The 18430-nt window shown below is 56.8% G+C and overlaps 2 protein-coding genes across 2 annotated transcripts in view; one reads left to right on the forward strand and one right to left on the reverse strand.

The window, feature by feature from the left end:
• SYN3 (synapsin III) overlaps positions 1-18430 on the forward strand; it is a 413512-nt gene that overhangs the window by 132755 nt on the left and 262327 nt on the right. The window lies entirely within an intron of this gene.
• TIMP3 (TIMP metallopeptidase inhibitor 3) overlaps positions 1-18430 on the reverse strand; it is a 51980-nt gene that overhangs the window by 10176 nt on the left and 23374 nt on the right. The window contains exon 2 of the mRNA XM_062202949.1: positions 1000-1082. Coding sequence (XP_062058933.1) covers positions 1000-1082 — 83 coding nt within the window. The remainder of the gene's footprint in view (positions 1-999; positions 1083-18430) is intronic.

Consider the following 18430-nt stretch of genomic DNA (forward strand, 5'->3'; position numbering starts at 1 on the left):
GTGCTCAGAGCGGATCTGCTTTCACGGTAGGCCAACTTCCTTCGTGGGCACCGTGATGCTCTGATGCTCTGTGATAGTCTTTTTTTTTTTTTTTTTTTTTTAATTTAACAGTGAGAGAGAGAGAAGGGGGTCTTCCTTCCATTGGTTCACCCCCCAAATGGCCAACACGGCCAGAGCTACACCGATCCAAGGCCAGGAGCCAGGTGCTTCCTCCTGGTCTCCCATGTGGGTGCAGGGGCCCAAGGACTTGGGCCATCCTCCACTGCCTTCCCAGGCCACATCAGAGAGCTGGACTGGAAGAGGAGTATCCGGGACTAGAACCCGGCGCCCATATATGCCGGTGCCACAGGTGGAGGATTAACCAAGTGAGCCACGGCACCGGCCCCTCCATGACAGTCTTAATGATAGGAAGATGCTTCGGGAACATTACTAACTCACTGGCAGGCAAGACAAGCTGAGCTGGGGAAGTAGCGGAAAAGGGAGCAGTTCCTGCCTCGGGACGCTGCTCCTGGGATCCACACAGGCTCAGTGTAGAGCTCCGAGGGGCTACGGCCAAGTTGTATCATCAACAGCTGCCCAAGACCAAGACCTGTCGGCATGGTTGAGTCCCAGAAAGTCAGAGCCCAGGGGCGCCCTGCACCCTGCAGTCCAACTCACTCACTTCTCAGCGGAGAATACGAACGTGCAGAGATGGGCAGCGACGCGAGTCACAATTCCCAAGTCACAATGCCCTCTGCTGTCTGGCTCCGGCTCTCAGCTCGCACCACGGGCCTCTGAGCAACTGCACCTGCACCATCTCTGGGGGAAGCAGCCACCGCTCCCTCCCCACCCATCTCTCTCTGCCACCTCAGCAGCTCCCTCTCCAGCAGGGCGGAAGGGCTGGGGCTCCGACGCCGAGAAGACACCCATGACAGTTCCACCCCACTTCACCTCCCCTAGCCAGGGCCCTTCCTGCAAAAACCCAGAACCCTGCTGGAGTCCGGCTGAGCAGCCACTTACCTTCATCTGCTTGACAGTGTAGACCATCGTGCCAAAAGGCCCTTCCTTCACCAGCTTCTTCCCCACCACCTTGGCCCGGATCACTGCAGAGAGAGCAAGACAGAGAGGGGGAGGGGGTTACGAAGGGCGGAACCACATCGGGGTAGCACCCGGGGGGTGCACATGCTTGCCCCATGGCCTGGGGTCGCGTTTTTACCTTTGCACCAACTCCGCTAGAATACTGAGCATTCGGAGAGACGCTGGCCGAGAGGGAGATGCAAGAAAGCAGCAGCATCCAAGTTAATTCACAATCGCCTGCCTCAGAGGTTCCGAGGCTACGCTCACCCCCCTCCTGGGAGAGGGGATCAGCCTCGATTCTGTGCCTCTATAACCTAGGATGCTTTCCTAACTGACCCTCATCTGGGCCCCTCCCTCTGCATGTGTCAGCTCACTGTGTCCTGACACGCCCAGGGCGCTGGGATATGGCCTGGCCCTCAGTGCCCCTGCACCCAGCCGTAGATAACAAGGGATGTGTTCTAGTCCAGCCCAGTGAGGTGCAGTGCAAGAGGGAGTAGTGGGGAGTTGGGCTCACCAGCCAGACCCAAGAGTTGCAATCCCAGCCTGGCTATTGTGACCACAGGCAAATAACCGTTTCTCACCAGTTCTTCACCTATAGAACAGGACTTGCAATGGTAGCGCTGCCCTGCACTAGAGGGACAAGGCAACATGGCACGTGTGAAATGTGCATTCTCTCACACTAGTCAGACAGACGTAATTAACATCATCGGCATCACCGACTTAATCAGAAGACGCGAGCTGACTGTGGGTAAGAAAATCACCCCAGAGTGGAGGGCTGCAGGGGAGGCGCTCACCCCACACGGGGGGACACACCGGCTGGAGGGGGCCTGCCCACATTTGTAGGAGGCTGTATCTTCTCTTCTACGTGATCTGGAGATTCAGAGTTTGGAAAACCAGCCTGTGGCAGGACACATGGACACCTCCCGAAAACAGACTGCAGAGAGGGGCTCCCCTCAGCTCTGCCCAAGAAAAAGTCAGCCAACAACCAGGCACAGGGCAGCAGAGGGCGGCAGCGGGGGAGGGGAGGTCCTGCCATAGTGGCCAACAGCACCTCCATCCAAGGGCTGGATGTTCTCGGGCCGGGGGCTGGGAACAGAGTGGGTTTGCCTGTGAGGTGCTAGGAGTCGCATAGTGGATTCTTCCTATTGTGAGGTCCTGTAACTCCTCCTACCTCGACTTGTGCTAAGCCCAGACAGGAGGAGGTGCCCAGGCAATGTTTGTGAAAGCAGAAAACCTCTTTCTCTGTCTCTCTCTCTCTCTCTCTCTCTCTCTCTCACACTCACACACACACACACACACACGCACGCACACCCATTCTGCTAACTCCATTATCCTTCCCCACTGGGGTGCCCCACTTTTATTCCTAAATTCTCATCTCCTTTAAAAATAAAAAAGATCTTTACAAGGCACCACCAGTTCCCCCTCCATCCTGGATTCTGCCCTGTCCCTCGCCAAGGGAGCTTGGAGCCCACCCTGCCAGGGAGACAGGAGGTCAGAGCTCAGATGAACCCACTGCCCCTCCAGACCCCCTCTGCCAGGAGTGGCCAGACGGGGAGGTTGCTGGCAAAGTCCGCAGCTGGGCCAAGGCAGCTCAGCTTGGAGGCAGCGAGGGGCCACTTCCAAGTCTTCCACCAGAACAAGAGGTTGGCACGATCCCAGCCAAACTCGCTCATGGCGGTGCATCCACCTCTGGCGCTGGCTTTGCAACAGTATCCCCGGCAGGCGGCCAGCGTCTCGGGGGCCCCCGGGGGCCGTTTCCTCCCTACACACCCCACGGGCAGGTTCTGACAGTGCAGCCGCCGCGCTGTCTGCCCATCTGCCAACTACGGATTCTCCCTGATGACTTGGCCTCGCCTCTGCCACTTTAACCCTGCAGGTACACTAGGGCGTGGCTCTTGACCTCAGCAGGGGAAGGCAGAGGGATTCCTTTGAATGGCAACATCGCCCCTCCCTTGGCCCCAAAGTGACTTGAAGTGGACATGTCCTATCAGACGTCCCCCAGGCAGCCGGGTACTTCTGGAAGCTTCTCTAGACAATCAGCCAACTCCTGCCTTACCCCAAAACAGCCTGAGCTCGGAACCCTTTTGACTGCGGATCTTAGGGTGCGAGCGGAGTATGTTGTGTGGTCAGGAAGCCTCGGCGGGGCCCGAGCTCCACCATCACTGTGTGGCTTCAGCAGCGCTCTGGCTTTCTTGGCCACATGCTTCTCCCTGGCTGACAACGGACGCTCTTGTTGCTATTAGAACGGCCACGTGGCGTTGCATTGAAGGGCCAGTCGCTAAACCTCCGTGACTCTCAGAGCCCTCGGCTACAAAATCAGTGATGATAACACTGTGCGGAGTTGCTATGAGGGTTGACAAGCACCAAGGAGAGTGGGTGGGCAGACAGGCCCACCCACCCAAGGGTTTGCTCTCACTGTTCCTGTGACCAGCACCACGATTGCCGCTGCTGTTCACCCATCCCAGAGCCTGGACAGACACCTCCCGTACATTGCAAGTTAAGGCCTGGCAGCCTTTCCCATTGATGACCAGAAATGCAAGCTTGAAATATCCCAGTCCTACAGAATTTCCTAGGGCATAAGGAGGTGGTCAGAACAACGCTATTGGGGGGTTTTAGGTGGGTTGCACCTACTCCATCCATCACGGGTACGTGTCCCACGCCTTACCCAAGGGGGACGACCAGGACCAGCCACAGGACTTGATGCCCGGGACCAAGAGGTGGCGCGGTGTAGAGGCCACACCAGTGTTTTCCTTACAGAAACAAAACTCCACTCAGCTAAAATTAAGCCGCGTCTGCTCCCCAAGGTGGATCTGTGAAGTCTTTCCCAAATAAAACTGCTGGTCAGCCCCGAGTCCACCTGTTGGGTTTGCTGGTTAATGTGTCCTTATTTGCTTCAGTGTGCCCTCCTCCAGTCAAATGTGAGCTATTTTGTGTTTTCCTGTGTGGCAGGAAGGGATCGCCCGAGGCAGGTGCTGGCCCAGGGCGGACAACAGGGAACAAGGGAGGTGGTGGCAGGGCCTGGTTTTCCAGCAACAGCAGAAGGCTTTTCCCGATTTGGTGCTGGTGGCAGGTTTGGCCATTCCCTCTGCCTTCATGTGGCCGGGCCGGGCACGGCACCCTCCTCTCTCTTCCCGTTTGTGCTGGAGAGCAGCCCACACGCCATCCACCTGGCATTCTCCGGCAGCTAAGCCACCATGGGCGTGAACTGGGTTGGGGTCCAGAACACAGGACCTGGCTACTGGAGGGGAGGGCAGCGAGAAGCAGCCCATCTCCTGCTGCCCCAGATTGCAGTCCAGCAGGGAAGTGAGGCTCCCAAGTTCACGGCCGGAGGACGGAGGGCCGGGGTGCAGGAGCACCAGCCAGCAGCGGGGGAGGGAAGAGGCTCACCCTCCGTCTCCACCACTGAGCCCGTCTTTCCCCCTTGGAGCTTCTCCTGCTCCTGGGGAGGGGATCTGAGCTCCTGGGGGTGTGGCAGTCCAAAGGAACCCAAAGGATTAATCAGGCCCGGAGGAAACAGCAGTTGGAGTTAAAAGTAACTGGGAAGAAACTCACCAGCACATGTGTGTTTATGTAGCTGGCACACAGATCTATAAATACAGCACACGCCTAAGGGTCTGTGCGATTCTCTAAAGAGGTACTTTTCTTCCCTTAATATCTTTGGGGGAAAGATTAGTACGAGTTTGCAAAATCAAGGCGAGCAAAGCACACCCCTTCTAAAAGGTAACTCGGCACAGTCATGCATGAAGACAGATCTACCAAGCTGAGACATCGGGATTCCGTCCCCATCCTGGGCTCTGTACGAAGACTCCTCCAATCTCCACACCACACGGCCCTGTGTCACCGGCCATGAGCAGCACGCGCTTTGAATGGAAATTCTGCAGGGCAAACAGGATTCCCCTCCCTGGGGCCTCTCCCCAGGCTGCACATCTGCTGTCAATCAGCTCGTTCAGAGGGGACAAGACAGCCTGGAGCTGCCCCCGGCTGTCCCCCAGCCAGCATCGTCCAGCAAATCCAGACCTTCCTACCCCAGCCTGACGCTTGGGCTTTCCCCCCAGTGCAGGCTACAAGGTCGAGCACCTGTGTGCCGGTTTTACTGACAAGGAGCCCTTCTTTGAATTCGCATGCATCTTCCTGGAGCGGTACAGTTGCTCTCCATCTTGTAGGGGCTGATTCAGCCATCTAGCCCCGCCCTCCCACAGCACACACACAACCCGCCTTCCTGTCTCCGTGCAGGCCCTGGGCAATGATTGTGCCGGCTTTAGGAAGACAGCTAGGGTAAGTCAGGCACACCTGGCTGGCAGGGGAGTCACAGTTCATGCCCAGGGAAGGGGCCTTCCTTCCGAGGGGTGTCCAGCAGGCCGGATTGCGGCCAACAACAGCCCAAACCAGGGGTTTGCTTCTCTTTTAGGGGCTTGGGCTTAGAAGACAAGGTTCTGGGAGTGTTAGAACAATGCTCCCCCCGAAAGCATCACATGAAAAAAGATAGATGTCGGTAATAAGCTCCCCTCGCAGTGACCTGATGTGTCTTTCCGGGCTGCATGCTCTCAGATGGCAAAGGCAGGAAGCCAGAGACCCTACAGAGGGAGGCCAGCCCGGAGCATGCTACGAGATCCCCTCGGGGCAGCTGCCTTGTAGCTGTGCACAGACGGCAGAGGCTGCCCACCCACTCATTACTGTCAGGTCCTTGTGTTGCGTTGCAGCCCCTCAGTGCACCTGGAGGGGAAAGAAGGGAACTGGAGTGCGTGGAGACCAGCATCCACATGTGCGAGTCGTCCACTCCATCCTCACCTAGCCCTGTCCCCATGGCCCAGCTAGGGAAATGATCAGGTACCCCGAGTGCAGCTCGTTTTGCATCCCAGTGGAAAGAGGGGTGAGGAAGGTCCCTAAAAACCTTGGCAAGGGACCTGCACCAACTGGAAAGTAGCTCACAGATTCAGTGCACTCCCCACACCCACTGTCATGACTGCAGGGGCTCAGGATGAGGGTGCTCACAGGGAAGACCCCTGATAAGCTCTCAACAAGTCCTCCATGCCCTTCACCCCGTCACACCCTTCCCAGTGTCACACACACACACACACACACGTGCTCCCTCTGCTCACAGTAAGAATCCACTGTAATACAACAGGACCTCATCTGCTTGCCAGCCTGGCCTCAGCAGCATAGGCTCATGGGAAAGAACAGAACCTCAGAAGCCAACCCACGCCGCGATCCCGCGGGTTGTCACCGCCCTGAGGCTCTGGGGTTCGGCAGGTTGATGAATTCGCTGAGGCCGAGTTTATCTCAAGGGGCGCTCTGCAGCCTGGGAAGCCAGACAACCCTTCCTGACGGTGCCTACTTGTGGAATCTCCCTGAGAGGGGCACAGCAAGAGGGCCCCCAGAATATTCCAGGCCTTCAGCCTTGCCTCAGCCCCGGGGGACCTGCAGCGTCCGCTGCCTCTCTGGGGACGCTTTGATGATGTCCAGGCTGCAGGAAGGGACGCAGTGGGAATTAAAGGCGGAGGGCGAGGGCCAGGGGGCCACACAACTCCAAACCCCAAAAACTCCCTCAAATGACTCAGGACTGCAAGGTCAGCTCAAGAAACTCCCAGAGTGACGGTCGGGACACAGCGGAATGAAGCACAGGCATGGATAAAGTCGCTGGCTGGCTGCCACTGTCACCTCGGCCATCGCTTCCCCTCCCAGCGTATAAATCATGGGTGACGCTCACCGCCCTCAGCAGCTTCTCGGGATGACCTGAGTCCGCGAGTTCTCCTGCAACAGTCCGTCTTCACGTACCCCATGGCTCGCCCCCTGCCTGCTCCTTACCACTGATCTCAGGACCTTCCTGCCCCCTCCCCGTGCCCCATCTGACATGTTAATAAATCCCCTTGCTAGCGGACCAACTCTCTCTCTCCACTAGAACGTAGACCTCACAAGGGCAGGTTCTTTAGCAACTGCTCAACCCCAGGCAACCGAAGAGGGCCTGGTGCACCGCGGGCGTAGAGTGCGTGTTTGCGCAATACGGGACTTTAGGCATAAAGTGCACATGGTGGAGGATGGAGAGCCAAGTCCGAACAAGCCGACCTTGCCCCCGGGGGGGGGGGGGGGACCTTGGCGACTCTCGGCTGGTACGGCCCAGTAAACACCTGGTCAGCAGTCACTGAGAACCGGGCTCCGCTCACAAGGACGCGGAGATAAACAAGGCCTAGAAACTCAGGGGCCAGAGCCCCGAGAGATGGACGGGCAGGCAGGCAATGGCGCTGATGCAGGACAAGCAGCCGGGATGCCACACGAGGGGATACAGCCCGCCAAGGCACAGGGGCGCCGGCAGAGCTGCCCAGGGGCTGGGCCTCAGCCCATCCAATTGGCTGCAAGTCCAGAGGAAGCAGAAGTCTGGACCAAACCCGCGTGGGGAGAGGGGTCGGGAAATCAGCTGGGAAGGAGGCAGAGCCACAGCCAGGGCAGACTTCCCGCCTCCTCCAGGAAGATGCCCCTCCCCCACCCCCAAGCAGGCACTTCCTGCATCCGACCCGGTCCCCAAGGAGCCCTTCTCTCATCAGTTTCAAAGACCCTTGTTGTTGATGTCAGAGCCAAGGCCAGACGTTAAAATGCGCTCCCCATCAAGATAAGGAGGCTCCAGTTCAAAGCCTGCCCTGACTAACTCTTTCCGTTAAGTAAAAATATTAATCTTGGTTTTATTTAAGCAGGTCTTTTGGCAAGAATTGAACGCCTGCAGCTAAAAATAAACCCAAACACACACACACACACACACACAGAGAAAAATCTGGAAAGCTGCAAATCATTTCAACCCAAAGTTTCCATCCCAGGGAAAGCTATTAAAACCCAAAGGATATGAAAACTTCCCAGCTGCTGTCTCTCAGAGCCTGCCTTGTACTTTGGGGGCCTCCTGGGGAGCGGAGGCGGGCCCTGTGCAGGCACCTGGCCCCTCTCACCTTGTACCTACCCAGGATTTCCACGTAAGCAGGCCAGGAAGCCCTCAGGGCCCCGCCACCATCTGCTGTGCAGGAAATTGAACCGGCCAGAGAAGGCGGCAGGAGAACTCGGGCTCAGAAGGGTCGTCCGGTGGCCTGGAAACTGGAGATTTATCCCAGAGCACCCAACAAAATCCGCCTCCCCCGCCAGCCAGCTCTCGGGTCCTAGGTGGTGACCTCAGTGTGAGAATTGCCACCCATGCAGTTCATGAGGGTGGGGGTGGAAGCATTTCATATCTGATCTGAGTGTTTTGAAAGGCAGCCACCCCCACCTTCCCCCGGGGCTGCCGGCAGTTTGGGAGAAGGAAAGGGAAGGTTTAGCCCAGGGCTGGGTCCTGGCCCCGGGGCTGACGCACAGGGGGTGCTCAGAAGGGAGGGGTCGGTTTGTGACCCAGCTTTTCTAAGGGGCAGCGAAGCAACGGCTCCCAAGGGTCCAACAGGAACATTGAGAACCCCAGTGGTCAGATGGGGAACAGCCAAGCTCCACAGGACAGCAAGTGGGAAAGGAGGTCCGGCTGCCCCCTAAGCCCCTTCTCCTGCCCCAATTCTCCCGGGAGCAAAGCGGTCTTCACCCCCTACCCACATCCCACGGCTTGCCAACACCTGCAGCTCAGCTACCGTAGGCTCTCTAGACCTGGGACCCTGCTGCTCAAGTCCTAACAGCCCCCTACTCTCACTCTACAGCCCTGTGATGCTCTTTGCCTTGGGGAAAATGACTTCCTCCCTAAGCATCTGCCCCCCTCCTCCAGGAAGTCCGCCTCCCTTTTTCCCAGCTCGGGTTCTTCTGTAATGATCAGATTGCCTTAGGTGCTGGCTCGCCTTGCTAGTTACTGGACAGTAAGGACCCAGCCCCTGGCATGCACATCCCCCGCCTTCACCTGGCACACAGTTCCTAGGAGGTGGCAGGAGTTCCCAAACACGTTTGTTGAATGAATGAGACTAAGGAGCGAACGATCAAGCGAGGTGGTGCGGTTTCATGTTTAGCATGTTGGTGTGAGGGGTCAAGGCGATAGGTCAATCGATAGATGGTATAGATACAGATAGACAAATGCAATCTAGTCCCAAATATTGAAGATTCACACCCAAAGACAGGCAAGTCCAGGACCCCATTACAGGAGGCCCCAGTCAGCTTGTCAAGGTTTCTGTGCAAGGACCACCCCGCCCCAAGCTCTACCAACAGGTGAGAGACCCCAGCCCAGCAGCCTAGAGGAGGACCAGGGGCAGCGGCCACATCAGCTCCAGGGAGTCCCCAGCTGTAGCTCCGCCTTCACAACCTGCCGATTCCTCCCTCCACAGGGCCCTGGATTCTAGCGCCCTCTTCCCCCTCGTATCCCTTGGGATCTAGAACGAGCTGCCTGGGCTGCTTCTGCGGGCCCTGGCCCCTGTGCTGCACATAACTTCTCTGCCGTGGTGTCGCCTGTGGGCTGCTTGGTTTGGTTTTGCATTTTGCTGTTCTTCCTCCCTTCAGTCCTCCTCCTCTTCTACCTCTCTTCTTCTTCCCTCCGGTGTTCGGGGAATTGATTTCTTCGGAGGTATTTGAGGGACCGTGTGTTTCAGATCCTCTGCTGTGTCTTGGGGCTTTGGGAACAAGCAGGCAGGCAAGGTTCCCTCCCTTCTCAAACCTTGTTTCTCTCTTGTGGGACAAGGCAGCAGCCGGCTGAGGCCCTAACACAGGGAGCTGCCGGAGCACGTGGCAGATGCTGGAGGGCTGTGGCCACGTGCTGGTGGGAGACATCAGCCCCAGATGGGGCTTGGGAAATCACTAGAGACTGCAGGGAGGGAGAGGGAGAGGAGGTGGCAAAGTCCCACCCACCTGAGTGATGAGAGAGAGGGAGAGAAAGGGCAGAGGGAGCATACATTTCAGAAGCAGTGGGGATGCTGGCTGGGTCTTCCTGCACCGTAAGACGATGTCATTTCTCCTAGAGCCTAGTAGTGCAGAGCTCGGTGCCCTTAGGAGGGCACGTACGCAAAGGAGAGCCTCAACGTCAGCTGACCGGAGGCCCCCAGACCTCAGGAAGCCCTAGACACAAGTCTGAGGCCAGCCGGCCGCAGCATGCAGCAGCCCTACAAGAGTTGGCATTCCACTTCCCTTCCTGTTCCCAATCTAAACGCCCAGCACCCTCACTCCCCTCCTTGGGTGTTTGGGGCTGGACATGGGCACCAAGCCCCAGCAAGACCCAGATCCCAGGATGCACGCCGATGTCCCGCAAGGCCAAGCCTACGAGGGGGTCAGAGATACCCACTTGCTCACGGCCACACAAGTGTACTCAGAGGGGGCAGGGCTGGGACCACCCCTAAGCCCCCACCCACCAGGGCTGCAAGCCCCTCCCTGGGAAGCTTCATCCCACAGAAGTGGCCACCAGAAAAGCAGCCTGGTCCTTAGACCACAGCCCCTTTGAAGCAGTGCCCAGAAAACCCAGTGCCCTCTAATGGTTCTCAGAGCCTGGAGCTTTCTGGTCGGCTCAGCCGCGAGAGCAGCAGCCCTCTACGGTGTCCGATTTTTCTCCTAATCGGGATTTGTTTTTGCCAGGCAAGCAGAGGGACTGCAGGATTGGTCTAGCACCAAGGCTGCCATAGCTCGGCCGAGGGACCTCACCACCACCACCACCACCCGACCACCCCCAGCTGCACACCACACCTTGCAGGAGCAGCCTTTACACATGGATAGAAATATTCCCAGAATGCACCAGAGAGGGGCTGGAGACTCTGCTGCGGTTTGAGCTCAGCCCTAAGATTTATACAGCACACACAGCACAGGTGCTGGGAAGACCCTGGTATGTCCATACGTTACTCTCCAGGCGGCCTCTTAAACAGCCTAGCTTTCCCCCACCTTTAACTTCCATGGGTTCAGCCAGGAAACCTGTGGGCTCCACGCGCACATGGTCCATCAAGAACCACTTGGTGGTGACCCCTGCCCTGGCTTACTCGGAACCTGCCCAGCGTCGTGGGCACTCAGGTTGAATCAGACAGGAGACCAAGCCCAAACTCCTGGTCTTCAAGCTCCAAGCTGGTTTATTGAAACAGCTGACACTGAGAGTATGGAAGAATGACTGGAGAGAAGAGCGAAGTGCCTTTAGACCAAAAAAAAAAAAAAAAAGTTGGTGACGAATTCAAGCTGCTGCCCCCTTTGGTGAAAGAGGGTAATGACAGGTTGACAAAGCCAGCGCCTGGTATCTTTAATAAAGAAAAAAAAAAAAAAAAGACCTAACCCCATGAACACCTCTTCCACGCAGTCCCCAGTGCCTGAACCTCTCGCTCATTCAGGTGGTGGTTCTTGAGTGCCTCCTACATGCCAAGCACCATGGGCTGGTGGACACACAGCCGTGAGCAAGACAGACACATCCCACAAATATTGTGGCGAATCCTAAAAGGGGACTTAACCAGATACGCAGGAGTCGTGTCATCGCATGCAGAAGGCAAAACAAGACTCGGGAGAGTTACGACACCTGTAGGGGGCTTGCAAAGCCAGGGTGGAATTCGGACAGGCAAAGCTCATCCTCTTCCTACCGCTCAATGTTTCGCAAACCAGGAACTCACAGCCAGCAAGCCAAACGCATCAGAAACACAAAGAGGAGGAAGTTTCTCAAAGCTGATTGATCGATCAGAGAGAGACCCGAATAAGCCAGAGACGGTGAGAACTTTCAAGAGGGGTTAAATCCCCCAAACCTTTGTAACATCTAAGGCTCTCATCCGGCAGGACTCAAATCACTTCCACGCAGGCTGGGCAGAGAGGCCTTCAAGGCTAGGTCAAGGGCACGATGGCAGGCAAGCAAAGGGCAGAACAAGAAAGGTCAACTTGAACCCCTGCGGTTATGAGCAGAGAGCAGAGGCCTTTGGAACAAAGGAAAATGGCAAAAGGGAAATGGGAACACCTTTCTGAGCAATTGCTGGATCTTCAACCCTGGCCTACCTCCGCCTGGTTTTGAGGCCCCAGGGCCTTTGTATGTGCCATATGCCTCTCCAGAAGACTCTCTCCTACTCGCCATTGCCTTGCAACTCCGATTCGGCCTTCACATTTCAACTCAAGGGACAGTTCATTGGAGGACGTCTTCCCCAGCCAGCGCCCCATCAGACCAGAACAGGAGTCCTCTGCTGCAGTCTCACGGCGCTCAGTTTGTTAGCGTGTGTCTGTGCGTGCGTTTGAATCGTGTCTCTCGCCTTCCCTGTCCAGCCCCCAAACACGCTCACTCATGCTGGGACCACGTCTTGTTCACCACTGCATCTCCACCACCTCATGTGATGCCTGGAACATAGGAAGCGCTCGAGAGTTACTGGGGAGATAAGGCGGCATCTCCATCCCGGCACGTACCGCTTTCTTCCCGAGTTTGTCTCTCCACCTTCCCCTACTGCACGGCTCTTTCACCTGCCATGGCAAGCAGCAACCTGCCACGGGCAGTTCCACTGCCATGAACTGACCAAGAAGAACGTGTTGGGTTTTGATCACAGGAAGAACAACAGAGGAGGTGGTCAGGTGGTGGGAACTGCAAGGGCACAGCAGCCGGACTGAGCCTGGCGTGCCAGCAGCCACCTGCCTGAGGGACCGGGAAGACCGGGCTGCAGAGAAGAGGAGACCCCCCCCCCCAGCTCATCCTGACCTGGGCACACTGTCAAGTCCCCTGGGTGATGGGAGCTGGAATGGAAGCTGTTTTAGGATGACCCCACAGATTGCGCATCCAGTGGCTTCCAGGTCTCATCTGCCTGCTCTCCAGCTGTTGGGAGGGTGCCTTGTAACCGGACTCGTGTTTTCTGGCCTCATGGGCCACCCAGTGCACACCTCCACCACCCCCACCTCCATCAGTCAGGCCGCACTTTCGGGACAAACTCTGCACATGCCTGACCCCAGGCCTGCTGCTGGGCACCGGGAGCTCTCCAGGCAGCTGCCACTCCCCGGAGCACGTGCACACACACACCGTGGTACAGGCAACCTCCCCGCCACCTCCACTGCACATCTCGAGGCCAGCAAGGTCTCTGAGCCTTCGAGAAGCACATGGTTAACCACAGCACACGGAGATGGGCACCTTTCACAGGCCACAGACTCTGGGTTGAGTGGGACCTTCGGGGTCACCCAATGTCATCTCTTTTGGCTTTTTCTTCAGTCCCACTGCAGAGTTAGCCTGCCCTATGTGAAGCCATCTTTTTTATTAAAAAAAAAAAAGTGTTTATTTTAATCTACTTAAAAGGCAGTGAAGGAGAGAAAGATCTTCCATCCAAATGCCCACGACAGCCAGGGCTGGGCTAGGCTGAAGTCAGGATCCCAGAACTCCATGCTGGTTTCCCACATGGGTGGCAGGGGCCCAAGCACATCAGCCGCCATCTGCTGCCTCCCTGGGTGCGTTGTCAGGAAGCTGGGGCAGAAGCAGAGCAGCTGGGACACAAAGCAAGCGTTCCAACGTGGGATATGGGCATCTCAAGCTGAACCCCTGCACCACAGCACCCAACCAGCCCTGGAGCCATTTGTTGAGTCCAAGAGAATCCTCCTTCGTGGTGCCTCCCCTTGGCTCAACGTGCTGGACTTACACAAGACCCGATATTGACAGAGTGGGGTCACAGTCCCTAAATCACCTCCAGGATCTCAGTGGTCCTTCCCTGCCAACACGGTTCCAAGTCCCTCCCCTCCTCAGTCACCCACCGCTGCACACTGTGGGTGAAGGGACACCTCCCAGGGGTCACTGAGCAGTATGCAAAGTTGAGAGCGATTTCAGTGCCCTACTTAAGGTTCCTTCACCACCATGCACTAAAAACTCCCAGTGTTAAGAACTTACAAAGAGAGTAGAGCTCATGGGAAGTGTTAGCATAAGAAATTTAAAAACAAAACACCTGGTGTTTGCAAACTAGACCCTGTCTGCCCATCCTGGATGTAACTTAACAAGTTTCTCGCTCTGCTAAATGGCTGTGCTTACATTTGCCTTTGGAGATACAGGATTTTTTAAAGTCTTATTACAGAGGAAGTGTTAAGTAGCAAGAAGGGTCCCGGATGAGGAGGCGGGAGCTAAATTCTCCTTCCGGTTCTTCCATTCATTTCGTATGTGCACGTGACCAGTTTCTCCTCACAAGAGGAGGTGGATCAGATATTTTTGGACACCCATGGCAACCTAGGGGCCTGAGGTTGTTTGGCCTTCACCTTGTATTTCAACTTCATGCATTTTCCGCGAGTTCTACTTGCTCTCCATCAGCCATGGTCTACGGTGTCACGTTCTCCCATCCTCCCAGAATCACATTTCCGCCAGGCCAACGCAAGCTTACGTAATTAGGAAGCTCAGGTACCTCTTTGGGCCTTGTCTTAAAGTCTTTCTTGGCCTGTTATCTATCTAGATGGTTTTCAGTTGCCAAAACTGGGGACCGAAGCAAGACGCAGTTGTCTCCTAATCACCCCACTTGGCCCATCACTCAAGCTGACGGGGCACAGGTGCTAAGTAGCTGGGCATTGCACACCTACAGTTCTGCTGCCAGTGTCTTCCCGAGAGTGCTCCCATCGGCTCCCTTCCTCGCTCCATGGTCCTTGCCCGACTAGCCACTGCCTTTGTTATTTTTTAACGCGGCCAGTAGCACCCCAGTAATAGTCTAGCAAAGCGTTTATTAATAGAAATATAAACAATGCTGGGATAATTCCCATAGAATCGTGGGGGCTGATGCCACGTTGGAGTCAGGTGGGGTCAGGTGGATTCTGACCCGAATCCCAGGTAGAAGCTCCCACTCTGCATGTCCCCACATCCACCCAGAGAAGAATTCCAGGCAGTTAACCCTGGGTCAGAGGTGCTTCTCGGATGGCATCTCCATGGGGATCGCACTGAGCACCCCACCTACCAAGTGGGGGTAGGCAACGACCAGCAAAGAGAAAATGTACTGCCTCTGACTTGATGCCCACTTCAAAGCGGCTGAGGCAATGATCTAAAGGGCAGGTGTATAATCCGCCGAGGATGGTGGCCCACTCCAGTGTCCCAGCCCCTCCCTTCTCCTCTGGCTCCCTGTAAATGGACACGGACACCATCCATCCTGTCCTCCCGCTGAATAGAGCTACAGCGCCTTGAATGTTTGCTGCCTTTCCCTCTCCAAGAGAGGACCCACTCGCTAGTTCACTCCCCAGATGCCTGCAAGATCCCTGGTCAGGATCTCAATCCAGGTCTCCCACGCGGGTGGCAGGAACCCAGTGACTTGAGCCACCATGGCTGCCTTCCAGGGTCTGCTCTAGGCAGAAGCTGGAATCAGGACTCAGAGCCAAGACTCAAACCCAGGCACTCGGATATGGGACGAGTGCGTTAACCACTCAGCCACACAGCCGCCCCACGGTGGCTTACTGGAGCTGTTCGCAGCGCCCCACAGAACTAGCTGTTCTACAAACAGGAAGGAACTCTGCCCCAGGCTCCCACACCCTCCCGAGCAGCGAGCACCGGAGCTAAAGCCAGAGCTGCTATCTTGATTGCAACTTCAACCTCAGTCCGATGTGAACCCAGCCAACCTGCATCCCGGCCGCCGAATTTCTATTTTTGAAACAGAAGAATACTCAATACTTCCCACAGCCAATATTCTTGACCTCCATTTTCCTCCTCCTCCCTGAACCCCATGCCCCTGCTTGTGAAAAAAATATATATGTAAATATTTTTTTAAGGCCACGCACAAACAGAACTGGCCGAGGCCAGCAGCTTGTGAAGTCCTGGGCGGACCTCGCTCCGTGCCAGCAAAGGGCGGCTGCGGGCCCTGCAGGAAGCACCTTGCAGGATTCTGCAGGGGAGGCCAGAGGCAGACCCACTGGGGTCCACGTGACTCTCAAGGCCGGGTACAGGAAATGGCGGTGGGATTCCAGGCCCAGGCAGGGTGAGCACGCAGCTGCGGGTGGGCATGGGGCTTGTGGATCCTTCCTGGGATTTTCCAACAAGGATTCCTTAAAGTTGTGTATTCCCAACCACGTGTGCAGGCTGTGTGTGCTGAGGGAGCTCACTGAGGCCAGAGGCAGCTTCCCAAGGGCCACTGTGGTTTCTGGGAAAGAGGAGAATGCAGGTCAGAGGTCAAGGACGCAAGGGACTTGGACAGCAAAGAACCTGCAGTTGAATCCCAACTCCAACATCTGATATTCTTGGAGGAAACCGTCGGAGTTCATCTTGAAAGTGGAGGAGCTGTCACGCGCAGCTAAGATGGTGACAATCAGGTGAGACCCTGCCCACCAGGGACTCGTGGCCCCTGGTAACCACCTGGGAAGCTGCAGCGGTGTGGCAACTTTGCAAGAAGCCACAAGGCAAGAGAGCAACAGCACAGAGATAGATTCCAACGAGAGAGAAAAGAAAATGCAGAATGCTCCCGGGGACCCCTGTGGGGCCCTGCAAGCCCACAGCCTGGCTGCCAGCCTCCCCCCTCCCGAAACGTCGGCTGCCCCACTTACTCTTGTTTGGGACGCTTCCGTTTCAGGTCAGGTCGAAGCAAAGGAATCGACTGGTCTCAGGCCAAGCGGAATGAACGCCCCGGAGCAGTGTAGAGAAGAGGCAGGGAGAACAGGCCTCGCTAGAAATGCTAATTTCCAAACTAAGTCCTTCCGGGTCACAGCTTGGCCCCATCCTACCTGGCAGTGGGGGAATTGGGAGTGGGCTCAAGGTGGAGTGTAGGCGTGTGTGCTTAAGCCTCCCCTCCACCCCCAACGCGGTCTGGAGATGCCACAGGTGCAGGAAGCCAGCCCTGATGGACGAAGTGAGTGCTAAGAGCCCGGAGGTTGGCAGGCCTGCTGGGACCAGGGTCGGCGGCCAGAGCCCAGCCTTGTTCTGTCCTGAGTAGGGGGAGCCAGTGGCCCAGAGCTCTGCAGGGAGGCCGGGAGGGAGTAGATGCCAGACCCGTCCAATTAGGGTCTGATGGAAACCAGGGCTGTTTTGCACAAGACAGGAGGCAGGCAGCCCTGCTGTGGCGGGGATCGGGCCAGAGAGAGCATCTGTCCCGGATCGGTTCCCAGGCCAAGCTGGGAGCCTACATGTGGGTGCAGGCACGGAGGCCCCGGGGCCGGGTTGCATGCCACCCCCCTCCCCCGCACCTAATGTCTCTGTGGTAATGAGGTGCCAATTGGGAGCCAGCTGGGCAAAGGGGACATGTTTCCTTGCTCCATCCGCTGTTTGGTAACAATTACAGGCGTTCTCCCGGCACCAACGGTAAGCCGGGGTGGGGTGGGCGAGTCTTTGAACTGCCAGGCATGATTGGGAAAGGAGGGTTGAGATCAAAGAGGGCATCGGTTTAACATTCGCGGCTGATGCTTCTCTGGCTTGGGACTGAAGTCAGCCCTGGGGACAGGGAGCAGCTGAGTAGCAGTGCCTTTTTATCCCCGCCCCCTCATCTCCACAGTACACTGGGGGGGGGGGGGGGTAGAGCTGGTGCCAAGTGGAACGAGTCCCAAGTTCAAAGCCTCTCTAGGGAATAAGCTGGTGCTCTCCTCCAATTCTCAGGGCTCCCTCTGGGTCCCTGGGAGAGAAGTAAGGACCAGATTGCCCTGCCCAATGCACCCCATTTTTCCTTTCCCTGTTGGGGGTGCCTGGCATGAGCATCAGGTGTGGCTGTCCTCATGCAACTGTGTCCCCCCCATGTCTGGCCAGTGGACTTTTCAACCGCAGCACCACTTCCCACTACTGGTCCCGGAGCTGCTCTGACAAGGCTTCATCCAGCACGCACACACAGAGCGCCGTCTCCCGTGGCCAGACCAGAACTCCCACGGAGTTGGGGAAAACTTTAGTTCTCACCGCCTACGCTACCACTGCTAAGTCACAGGGAACTGTGGGCAAGTCACTCCCCGCCCACCCCAGCTGGACACAAAGAGACTGGACAAAGGCCCTTAAGGCTGATGCTTGACAAGATCCTGCCTAGGGCCAAGAAACCTCCTCCAGGGGCTGGCACGGGGAGTAAGGGGCTAAGCTGCTGCCTGCAGCACCAGCATCCCATAATTCAAATCTGGCTGCTCTGCTTCCGATCCAGCACCCTGCTCATGCGCTTGGGAAAGCAGCGGAGCATGGCCCAAGTGCTTGGGTCCGTGACACCCATGTAGCAGACCCGGATGAAGTTCCTGGCTTTGCCCCGGCCATTGGGGGAGTGAACCAGTGGATCTATATCTTTCTCCGATTTTCAACTTGCAGTCCTCTTGGCTGGGCGCACACCCCATGGACATGGCCAGTCCGCCGACCTCCTCCTGGGGCTCGCCCTCATGCAGTGGCCAGCGAAGCGGCCAGCAGGTGGCAGGATCTCTGCAGGACCTGACACTTCACAACAGCATCCAAGAATGCTGTCCCCAGAGGCCGCCTGCTCCCGAGTGGCCTTGCAAGAACTTGGCCTTCTTGAGTTTCACGTACTCGAAGGCTGGCCCTCGGGAGCCCAGCTTAGCCATCTACCCCGTAAGTGGGGCCAGGCACTTGGCCTGTCTGAGCCCCCCCACGTCCTCGCCT

This window comes from Lepus europaeus, chromosome 10, assembly GCF_033115175.1.
Source record: "Lepus europaeus isolate LE1 chromosome 10, mLepTim1.pri, whole genome shotgun sequence".
Taxonomy (NCBI): domain Eukaryota; kingdom Metazoa; phylum Chordata; class Mammalia; order Lagomorpha; family Leporidae; genus Lepus; species Lepus europaeus.